General features: G+C 40.8%; 1 protein-coding gene across 1 annotated transcript in view; it reads left to right on the forward strand.

Moving 5' to 3' along the window:
- MET (MET proto-oncogene, receptor tyrosine kinase) overlaps nucleotides 1–12,076 on the forward strand; it is a 124,265-nt gene that overhangs the window by 60,286 nt on the left and 51,903 nt on the right. Inside the window, exons 4-5 of the mRNA XM_032761521.2 lie at nucleotides 5,235–5,369; nucleotides 6,137–6,310. Coding sequence (XP_032617412.1) covers nucleotides 5,235–5,369; nucleotides 6,137–6,310 — 309 coding nt within the window. The remainder of the gene's footprint in view (nucleotides 1–5,234; nucleotides 5,370–6,136; nucleotides 6,311–12,076) is intronic.

Below are 12,076 nucleotides of genomic sequence, written 5' to 3' on the forward strand. Positions count from 1 at the left end.
TGAGCCACCACACCTGGCCCTACTGTTATTTGATCCCAGGATAACTATGCAAAGAAGGGCCATGTTGCATGTTTTCTAACGTGCTTTCCATCCAGTTCAGATGCACTGAAGGCCACCGAGATGTCACGTGTAGAACCCATACCTGTAGAGTTGGATGTCAGTGTCTCGATGAACGTAGTACAATGCCAACAAGCATTCCAGTGGTTACTCAGATCTCTCCAAGAATATTAAAGGATATGAAATGTTCTTAGTCCGAAGCAACTCTGATTAAACCCCATGTCTTGTTCTACCTTCAACTTCCAGTGGTCTCTCCCTCTCCTTCAAGAGGTCCACTCTCACACACACTGTTCCAGCCCCACCATGCACCGCCTCCAACACCTCTGCTCTGCACCCACCTATAGGATATGCCCCCAACCCTTCACCACCTCTGCCAAGCACAGGCGCCTGGGGAGTGCCTCGTCTCCTGCTCTGACTGCTTTTCCTAAGGAGAAGCCACTTTTGTTCCTTCCACCCGTCCCCTGCCTCCAGCCCCTCCGGGACCCTGTTTCATGGAAGACTAGTCTGACCATGAAGGACTGTTCTTCAGAACACTGACTGGCATATCAAGCAGGGGATGCCCAAGTATTATCTTGGGCAGGAGGAATGGGAGGAAGTCTGTGAACCCTCTTACTTAATTTAAGAAAACATTTTGGCAGAGAACTATAAACCAAAACTACAATGAAGTACCACTTCACACCCGGTAGAATGGCTAGAATCAAGAAAATAAAAAATAACAAGTATAAGTGAGGATGTCAAGAAATTGCAGCCTTCATACCCTGCTGATGGGGATGTAGAATGGGGCAGCCACTACAGAAAATGGCTTGGCACTGCCTTAAAGGGTTAAATAGAGTTGTCATAAGACCCAGCAATTCCACTTCTAGGTACCCAAGAGATGCGAAAATATATGTTCATGCAAAAAGTTATTAATATACATAGCAGCATTATTCACAATAGGCAAAAAGTGGAAAACCCAAACGTCCATTGAGTGATGACTAGATAAATAAAAGGTGGCATATCTGTATAATGAAATATTATTTTGGTGATAAAAAGGAGCATGAATAACCTTGAAAACATTATATTAAGGCCAGGCATGGTGGCTCACACCTGTAATCCCAGCACTTTGGAAAGCCAAAGCAGGCAGATCGCTTGAGGTCAGGAGTTCAAGACCAGCCTGGCTAATATGGGGATACCCTGTCTCTACTAAAAATACAAAAATTAGCTGGGCATGGTGGCCCATGCATGTAATCCTAGCTACTCGGGAGGCTGAGGCAGGAGAATAGCTTGAACCCAGGAGGCAGAGGTTGCAGCAAACTGAGATTGCACCACTGCACTCCAGCCTGGGCAACAGAATGAACCTCCATCTCAAAAAAATAAAAATAAATTAAAATAAATTAAAGAAAAAAGAAAGAAAAAGAAAACTTTGTGTTAAGTGAAAGATGCCAGGCACAGAAAGACCACATATTATAGGATTCCATTTATATGAAATATCTAGAATAGGAAAACCTATAGAGATAGAAAGTAGATTAGTGGTAGTCAAGGACTAAAAGAATATGGGGAGACTGGGAATGACAGCTAAGGGATGCGGGGCTTCTTTTTGAGATAATGAAAGCATTCTACAACCCTGTCTCAAAAAATAAAAAAATCTAAAACTGTTCAATTGTCCACTTTAAAAACAATGGGGGAGGTATACAGAAACTGCATACAAACATCTTATGTTAAATTGTATTCATCATTCTTAAAATTTAATTATATTAATAAAACAGTTTAATTAAAGATAAAACTGTATATGGGAGGTAAGGAGATATGGCCTTTACATATTTGTGGATATCTCACACAGAGTTACTTTGTTCAGGTTTACAGATTTGGAGGCTTAGCCACAACAGTTTTATTTGTACATGTATTTCTTCCCCATGTCCTATCTACAAGGGGCTATGTGAGATCAAAACCACAACCATCCAGTAAATTCAGATTCTGCCCTGCCCCAAATGTATTAGTCCTGTATTTTCAAGGCCATTAAAGAAAAAATATTCTGTGACCTAAATGCTAAAGATTAGTTGTTGAACAGTAGAAACTCAAAGATAATTGTTGGTCTTCTATTTTATGCTAATTTTTCTAAGATTACCAGGTTATTTATCATAAAAATTACATTTACATGCCAAATTTAGTTCTGTTCCTAGAAATATCTCCATGACAACCAAAAAGAACTCCTAATTTCTGGCACGCATTGCTTCAGGGGTATTTTGAGAGTTAAAGTGTTTAATCGATTATTTAGAATCCTAGCAATAAGAGAAAGAAAAGAATTAAGGGTAGGAAAACATTTATAGCAGTAGGTATCCCTGCAGAGAATGAGCTAATGATCAACTAAAAAGGCATTTGCATCTGTGGTACAACCTCTGCGCAAAATTCCAAATGGCATTCTCACTTCCAAGTCACCTCACTTTTCCATGTGTCTTTGTGTCTTCTCATCTTCATCCCATTTTCTATAGCAAGCAACATTCGTGCTAATTCATGATCAAAAGTAGAGCTTGGCGAAGTGTGCTAGTAACATTTTCTCTATGCCATCAGAAACTATTTAGATGCAGAGACTTTCTCCTTTGGCACACTTAACTTGTGCAGCAAAAATTACTGAAACACGGAGTAACTGGCAAGGCAAATATATTGTGAAATTTGTTTTAGTACTTTTACTCACGAGTGGCTCTTGGGAGCTCAGAGTTGAAGCTTTTTCAATGGTATTTACTCTGGTGCTCCAAGGGCCTAGCAGTTGAGTGTTTAAGAGGTCAAGCACATGGATTCTGGCCTCAGATAAAGCTCTGTGGAAATCTGACTCTTGTACTTTCTAGCTGAAATTCTATGTTGTGTTTTTTTTTTAAGGAAAACAATAGTACCTACCTTATAGGAGTATTGTGAAGAGTAAATAAAATCTCTATTTAAAGCACTTAGCACAATATGTGACTCAGTTACCTGTTATGAAAGTACCATACATTTGGTGCTTTTCAGACAAAGCTCTTTAACAGAGGATACACATATCAATCAATCCAAGTCCAGAGGTGCAAAGAGCTTCCGAAAAGAAAGAGAAAGGTTAATTCTTTCTGGGAAAGGACTATCTGGATGGGCTTCAGATATTTCATAAAGTCAAAGATGATGACCTAGTAATTAAGAAGGGATTGCTTATTATAGATTTGGGAAATGGTATTAAAGAGAGCAAGAAGATAGGAGAAAAAAAGGGCTCTAGGAGGTGATTGTTATGTAGCCAGTCTAAGTAGAACGGAGGAAACCAGGGAGACAGACACAAAATGCAGATGTCCATTGCAAGGTTCATAGTGATGAATAATCTTCAGTGAAGTGCAAAGCATAGAATGAGATGGAAAACAAAGTCAGGGTATTAAGACAGACTGGTGTTCTGTGTTACTTTTGACCTGTGTGTGAGAAAAGGAGTTTTTTTGCTTTTGTGTTTTTGTTTTGTTTTTTGTTTTACCTTTGCAGTTTGAAGTGATATTGGGCAGGAGTATAGGAAAAATGAGACGTGGTGAGCACCCGAAGGGAGTTAAGTTTGCAAAATTGGGTAACCAAAATCTGGAGAATTTGAAATAGAAGCTTTGAAAGTCTGACATCTGATATTCTGCTTGTAACCAATACCCGAAGGGAGGTGGGACTGGTAATTGAATTTCTGTTCACTTTGCCTGCAAAGGTCACCAATACCTATTGGGCCCTAACTTTAGGAAATAGCAATAGTTTCCAACCTTTCCCATCCTGACCAAGTGACCCTTGATCCATCACTTAACTTCTGTGCAAATATAACCACCCTTTCTAATGGAGATGTTTTGAAAGCGTTGAGTGTTTAGGGTAGAACAAACATTAGAGCACAAATGTCATGATGTTTAACTTTTACGGCTGTATGTGAGCTTGATTAGTTTCTCTATCAACAATCCAGTCTCTGAGAACAAATTAGGTATTTTGAGAATCTTCCCAAATTGCTTCAGGATACTTGGCTCCTTTATTATGCTGAAGAAAAAATTTACAGTTGTTCCCCAGAACATTTATATGTTGTATGTGTTTGTTAGAGTACAAAGCAGTTAATTATTCCTGTAATTTTCATTCCCATTATACGAATGAGAAAGCTGAGGTAGAGGGAGTGACTATGTAATCGTAATCTCACAGATGTCCATGTTTGTCCTGTGATTTCATACCCATTGCAAGTAAATGCGTGTTCAATGCAATGTAAAAGACTATTAGAGATGTTGGACAATTTCACAAAGTAGATTTCAAGTCTAGGGCTGTGCTGAGCCTCCTTCACCTTCATGTATATGCAACCCAGTGGCCTACTTAAGAGTGAAAGTTTCTCTGAGAACTCCAGCACCCTCCTAAAAATCTAAGTGTTCATATAAGATAATAATTTGGATTTTATCCAAACTGTTGTCAATTATGCTCTGAACTTTATTATTACTGGGTTCTAGGAACAGGACAGATGGAAATTAGATAGGTGGGAAACATCCCAAATTTTAAAAACCTGAAAGCAAAAATGACATCAATCATCAAACCTCATTTCCCAGGCATTGTTAAAACCATCAGGCCTTATTTTAAAGCCAGACCAAGAAGCAGAGTTTTATAATCCAAGTAATAATATATTGTGGGACAGTGGATTATAAAAAAATACAACACATCATTTCAAAGTAGCTGGGGGCCTGTTTTGACCTGAAAAGATCTATAAATATGGCTTAAGAGTAGCACAGCTGGAACTGGCTCCAGTATTCCAGACTCCCCATCCACTACTCTTAACCATTACATCAAGGGAAACTGCCTGGCGGGGAGGATTAAGAGGATATATTTAAAAAATAATCCAGAATCATTGTAGCATGTGTGGTGTCTTCTTTCTGGAGAGAGTTTTGGTTCCTCCATTTCCCAATACAATTGCAGGGATTTGTCTGTATGTGCTGCCAATTGATTGAAAGATCTCTTTCCCTTGAAACCATTAAAAGATCATAGGCAAAGTCTGTCTTGGGGGTTCAGATAATTTGGCTTCAAGGCAAGAGATTAGAAGACGACATCTTGATTTACAATGAGGGAAACTGTTGGGTCTTCAGTTCAAACACCCACAAGCCCTGCTAATCTGCTATTGCCATTATCATCTACATTTTCCACTTATATTTAAACTGAGCTTGTTGGAATAAGGGTGTTATAACTTTTTTGCTTTTTAGGTTGTGGTTTCTCGATCAGGACCATCAACCCCTCATGTTAATTTTCTCCTGGACTCCCATCCGGTGTCTCCAGAAGTGATTGTGGAGCATCCATTAAACCAGAATGGCTACACACTGGTTGTCACTGGGAAGAAGGTAAGCTGTTCCCACAGGGAATTTCCATAGACGTGGTTTTTCCCAAATGGATATTTACAACCAGTGTCACTTGGCCCTTTATAATGTCGCTCTTCATCTTAAATTTACCCTCCCTCTATTAAGTTCTTTAGTGAGTATTCCAGAGATCGTCTGAGATCGAGTTAATTTGTTATTCAAGAAAGACTAGACCTAAGGGAGGTCTTTTTCAAAACTTCTCCTTTTGTCCTATTTTTCTCAACAAGAAAAATAAACACACAGAATGAGAATTACAGTCCTAATGACAGAGCTCTAGTGCAGGCAGATAAATCCTGGAAACGTACAATGGAATCCGACTCCAACCAATAATCCCTTTTCTCCTAGAGAAGAAAGTGCATCTTCATGCCAGAATGATATGCAACCTTACTTAGAATTTTCCAGAGGTTCAAGTGTGTTTTCCCACCACTTAAATTATATTCTCTTGTTATTTTAAAATCATCTCAGACAGGGCACAATGTCCCTACTATGTAGAACCTCTAACATTGCATGGCAATGCTATGCTCACTGGATAATAGTGTTACTTTTTCACATACCCGCTAACAATAAAGGAAAGGAAGGAATCAGATTTTTAAAATTTTAATCACTGTTATGACAGGATTTGCACACATAGTTGCTATGTCTAGAAAATTCCATCAAATGATATTTACATGTACCTTTTGTGTACTTACTTTATAATTAATGAACAAACTAGATACCCCTCTGGAAGCTCTTTCTACCCCTTCTCTTCACAGATCACGAAGATCCCATTGAGTGGCTTGGGCTGCAGACATTTCCAGTCCTGCAGTCAGTGCCTCTCTGCCCCGCCCTTTGTTCAGTGTGGCTGGTGCCACGACAAATGTGTGCGATCGGAGGAATGCCCGAGCGGGACATGGACTCAACAGATCTGTCTGCCTGCAATCTACAAGGTAGGAATCTCTAACAGCTGGCATACATGTTTTTGTTTTGTTTTGGTTTTTGTTTTTTTTTTTTTTTAGATACAAATCCTACTAATGAAAAAAATTTAAAAATCAATTTACTCATTTAGCTGTGAGTCATCAGCTAAAGCACCATCTCTCTCTTTGCTTTATCCCTTGGGCGGGGAGGGGGTGGTGTTTGGGCATCCCCCGAGTCCTGCACCTGAAGTGCTTGCTTCACATTGTCTAGGTTCTCTCCCTGGGCAGCTGCTCACCTTTAGTGCTGTGTGAATAAAAGAGTGGTGGCGAATAAGCAACAGTGCTCCGCATTTTCTCACACTGGGGCCTGTTCCCTCCTGACTCACCCACTTCCTGATTCCTCGCCACTTCCTATATCGGCCAAGTGCCCAGACATGAGCCTCCATCACAGAAACAGATCTGCTCATGGCATATCCTGGAACCCTGAGCTGAATCCTGCAAACTGGTGATCCCTGCCATGCTGGGGCACACAGGACAGTTTTCTTCCTGTCCAATGCATAGATGGTGGCCTTGTCTGTTCACAGATGAGACTGAAGATTATTTCCCAGGGTGAGGTGGGAGGCAAGTGGAGGGTCAACACCCATGGGTGGCTGTGAGTCTTCCTTCAGTGTTCCCAGAAAAAAAGCAAAGGCTCAACGGATGACTATACTAACATCTATACTTCTGTAAGCCATGCCACTCTTTAATTCATTCCAAAAATATTTATTGAGTGCATGCCATTTAGCAGGCTGCCCTCTAGTCCCTGGGGAGATATAGTCCAGAACAAGACAAGCACATCTCTTGCTGATAGAGAACTCAGTTTCTGGCAATGGACAGCAGCTCTAACATCACAGCCATGCTAACTGTGTTGCCTTATTTGCTTAAGCATGTATTCGGCACTATGAAAATCTCCATGCAATTTTTAAAAATTTCTTAGTCCAAAACATCTTGCTTAAAAACACTTCCCTGGTGAGAACCCAGTATGTATTTTTCTCTGTGTGCATGTAGAAAACTTGGACTTTAGTAAATAGTTCTTATGAAAGATTCAAGTTAAAGGTCTCGGTCACCTGGTTCATGCCCAAGTAAACAAAATGTGCAAGTCAGAACAAGAACCACCCCCAAGTGCATGGCTGTTTTCATTTAGTTACGGTTTGGAGCAAGATTTGTAGTGGGTGACTTGGTTTTAAACCAAGTTATTTTCTGTTAGGTGTGACACAGTTATTAAGACTTAGCTTGATCGACCAGAGAATAAACTAAAGACAGTAACAAAACCAATTTAAATCTATACCGTAGTATTTGTGCACTTTTTTGTTGTTCAGTATACTTTTGGAACCGTGTGCAATTTTATACTTTTATAAACAAAGAACTTCAGAAATTTGAGACACTAGGAATCTGAACTCTGCTATTCCATGAAATAGATATGGAAAATATATGTGTGTGTGCCCATGCAATTAAATCACAACAATTTCATTTCAGAAATAACCAAGCTGGTATTTTAAGTAAAGAAAATGGTTTGATAACCTGCACAAATGAAACATTTAATTTTTACTAATGTGCTTCCTTTTACTAAGCATAAAAGCTATACTAAAATGCTTAAAAATAAAGTAAATATTTCAGAATTTTCTGGAAGCAGAGAATCTCTTGCAATATTTAAATCTCCCTCCTCTCTCACCCTTCCTAACTCTAGCATTCTATAGTTGATGATTCTCAAAGGTTGCGTGCTACCATGCACAAGTCAGTGAGGCTTAAGCTGCAGTTGGGAAGGTAGGGCAGCTGAGTCCATAAATCCCTCCAGGTTCATAGTTGTTAGGAAGATTTCATGCTGCACTAGACTGTGACAGTTAGCATTCTTCCTGCAAAAAATAAGACAGATTTGAGGTGGCTGTTAAGATGGCCGAGTAGGAACAGCTCCGGTCTGCAGCTCCCAGCAAGATCAATGCAGAAGGCAGGTGATTTCTGCATGTCCAACAGAGGTACACAGCTCATCTCATTGGGACTGGTTAGACAGTGGGTGCAGCCCACGGAGGTCGAGCTGAAGCAGGGTGGGATGTTGCCTCACCTGGGAAGGGCAAGGGATTGGGGAATTCCCTCTCCTAGCAAAGGGAATCCTTGAGGGACTGTGTTGTGAGGAACAGTGCATTCTGGCCCAGATACTACACTTTCCCTATGGTTTTGGCAACTAACAGACCAGGAGATTCCCTCATTTTTCTACACCACCAGGGCCCTGGGTTTCAAGCACAAAACTGAGCGACCATTTGGGCAGACACCGAGCTAGCTGCAGGAGATTTTTTTCATATCTGGCGCCTGGAATGCCAGCAAGACAGAACCATTCACTCCCCTGGAAAGGGGGTTGAAGCCAGGGAGCCAAATGGTCTAGCTCAGTGGATCCCACCCCCACAGAGACCAGCAAGCTAAGATGCACTGGCTTGAAATTCTCACTGCCAGCACAGCAGTCTGAAGTTGACCTGGGATGCTGGAGCTTGGTTCAGAGAGGAGTGTCCACCATTACTGAGGCTTGAATAGGCTATTTTCCCTTCGCACTGTAAAGGGTACAGCTTCAGCAGACTTAAACATTCCTGCCTGCTGGCTCTGAAGAGAGTAGCAAATCTCCCAGCACACTGCTCTAGCTCTGCTAAGGGACAGATTGCCTTCTCAAGTGGGTCCCTGACCCCTGTGCCTCCTGACTGGGAGACACCTTCCAGCAGGGGTCAACAGACACCTCACACAGGAGAGCCCCGGCTGGCATCTGGTAGGTGCCCCTCTAGGATGAAGCTTCCAGAGGAAGGAATAGGCAGCAGTCTTTGCTTTTCTACAGCCTCTGCTGGTGATACCCTGGCAAACAGGGTCTGGAGTGGACCTCCAGCAAACTCCAGAAGACCTGCAGCAGTGAGGCCTGACTGTTAGAAGAAAAACTAACAAACAGAAAGGAATAGCATCAACATAAACAAAAAGAACGTCCACACAAAAACCCTATTCAAAGGTCACCAACATCAAAGACAAAAGGTAGATAAATCCATGAAGATGAGGAAAAACCCGCACAAAAAGGCTGAAAATTCCAAAAACCAGAACACCTCTTCTCCTCCAAAGGATCACAACTCCTTGCCAGCAAGGAAACAAAATTGGATGGAGAATGAGTTTGACAAATTGACAGCAGCAGGCTTCAGAAGTTGGGTAATAACAAACTCCTCCAAGCTAAAGGAGCATGTTCTAACCCAATGCAAGGAGGCTAAGAACCTTGAAAAAAAATTTAGAGGAATTGCTAACTAGAATAACCAGTTTAGAGAAAAACATAAATGACCTGATGGAGCTGAAAAACACCATGAGAACTTCATGAAGCATACACAAGTATCAATAGCCAAATCAATCAAGTGGAAGAAAGGATATCAGAGATTGAATATCAACTTAATGAATATCACCTTAATGAAATAAAGTGTGAAGACAAGATTAGAGAAAAAAGAATGAAAAGGAATGAATAAAACCTCCAAGAAATATGGGACTACGTGAAAAGACCAAACCTACATTTGATTGTTGTACCTGAAAGTTACAGGGAGAATGGAACCAAGTTGGAAAACACTCTTCAGAATATTATCCAGGAGAACTTCCCCAACCTAGCAAGACAGTCCAACATTCAAATTCAGGAAATACAGAGAACACCACGAAGATACTCCTCAAGAAGAGCAACCCCAAGACACATAATCATCAGATTCACCAAGGTTGCAATGAAGGAAAAAATGTTAAGGGCAGCTGGAGAGAAAAGTCGGGTTACCCACAAAGGGAAGCCCATCAGACTAACAGCCGGTTTCTGCAGAAACCCTACAAGCCAGACACAAGACAAGGATGCCCTCTCTCACCACTCCTATTCAACGTAGTGTTGGAATTTCTGGCCAGGGCAATCAGGCAGGAGAAGGAAATAAAGGGTATTCAGTTAGGAAAAGAGGAAGTCAAATTGTCTCTGTTTGCAGATGACATGATTTTATATCTAGAAAACCCCATCGTCTCAGCCCAAAATCTCCTTAAGCTGATAAGCAACTTTAGCAAAGTCTCAGGATACAGATTCAATGTGCAAAAATCACAAGCATTCTTATACACCAATAACAGACAAACAGACAGCCAAATCACGAGTGAACTCCCATTCACAATTGCTTCAAAGAGAATAAAATACCTAGGAATCCAGCTTACAAGGGATGTGAAGGACCTCTTCAAGGAGAACTACAAACCACTGCTCAACGAAATAAAAGAGGATACAAACAAATGGAAGAACATTCCATGCTCATGGATAGGAAGAATCAATATCATGAAAATGGGCATTCTGCCCAAAGTAATTTATAGATTCAATGCCATCCCCAGCAAGCTACCAATAACTTTCTTCACAGAATTGGAAAAAACTACTTTAAAGTTCATATGGAACCAAAAAAGAGCCCGCATCGTCAAGTCAATCCTAAGCCAAAAGAACAAAGCTGGAGGCATCACGCTACCTGACTTCAAACTATGCTACAAGGCTACAGTAACCAAAACAGCATGATACTGGTACCAAAACAGAGATATAAACCAATGGAACACAACAGAGCCCTCAGAAATAATACCACACATCTACAACTATCTGATCTTTGACAAACCTGACAAAAAGAAGAAATGGGGCAAGGATTCTCTATTTAACAAATGGTGCTGGAAAAACTGGCTAGCCATAAGTAGAAAACTGAAACTGGATCCCTTCCTTACACCTTATACAAAAATTAATTCAAGATGGATTAAAGATGTAAACATTAGACCTAAAACCATAAAAATCCTAGAAGAAAACCTAGGCAATACCATTAAGGACATAGGTATGGGCAAGGACTTCATGTCTAAAACACCAAAAGCAATGGCAACAAAAGCCAAAACTGACAAATGGGATCTAATTAAACTAAAGAGCTTCTGCACAGCAAAAGAAACTACCATCAGAGTGAACAGGCAACCTACAGAATGGGAGAAAATTTTTGCAATCTACTCATCTGACAAAGGGCTAATATCCAGAATCTACAATGAACTCAAACAAATTTACAAGAAAAAAACTAACAACCCCATCAACAAGTGGGCAAAGGATATGAACAGACACTTCTCAAAAGAAGACACTTATGCAGCCAAAAGACACATGAAAAAATGCTCATCATCACTGGCCATCAGAGAAATGCAAATCAAAACCACAATGAGATACCATCTCACACCAGTTAGAAAGGCAATCATTAAAAAGTCAGGAAACAATATGTGCTGGAGAGGATGTGGAGAAATAGGAACACTTTTACACTGTTGGTGGGACTGTAAACTAGTTCAACCATTGTGGAAGACAGTGTGGCCATTCCTCAGGGATCTAGAACTAGACATACCATTTGACCCAGCCATCCCATTACTGGGTATATACCCAAAGGATTATAAATCATGCTGCCATAAAGACACATGCACATGTATGTTTATTGCGGCACTATTCACAATAGCAAAGACTTGGAACCAGCCCAAATGTCCAACAATGATAGACTGGATTAAGAAAATGTGGCACATGTACGCCATGGAATACTATGCAGCCATAAAAAAGGATGAGTTCATGTCCTTTGTAGGGACATGGATGAAGCTGGAAACCATCATTCTCAGCAAACTATCACAAGGACAAAAAACCAAGCACCACATGTTCTCACTCATAGGTGGGAATTGAACAATGAGAACACTTGGACACAGGAAGGGGAATATCACACACCAGGGCCTGTCGTGGGGTGGGGGGAGAGGGGA

Source organism: Hylobates moloch, unplaced genomic scaffold (assembly GCF_009828535.3).
Source record: "Hylobates moloch isolate HMO894 unplaced genomic scaffold, HMol_V3 SCAFFOLD_1, whole genome shotgun sequence".
Classification (NCBI taxonomy): Eukaryota; Metazoa; Chordata; class Mammalia; order Primates; family Hylobatidae; genus Hylobates; species Hylobates moloch.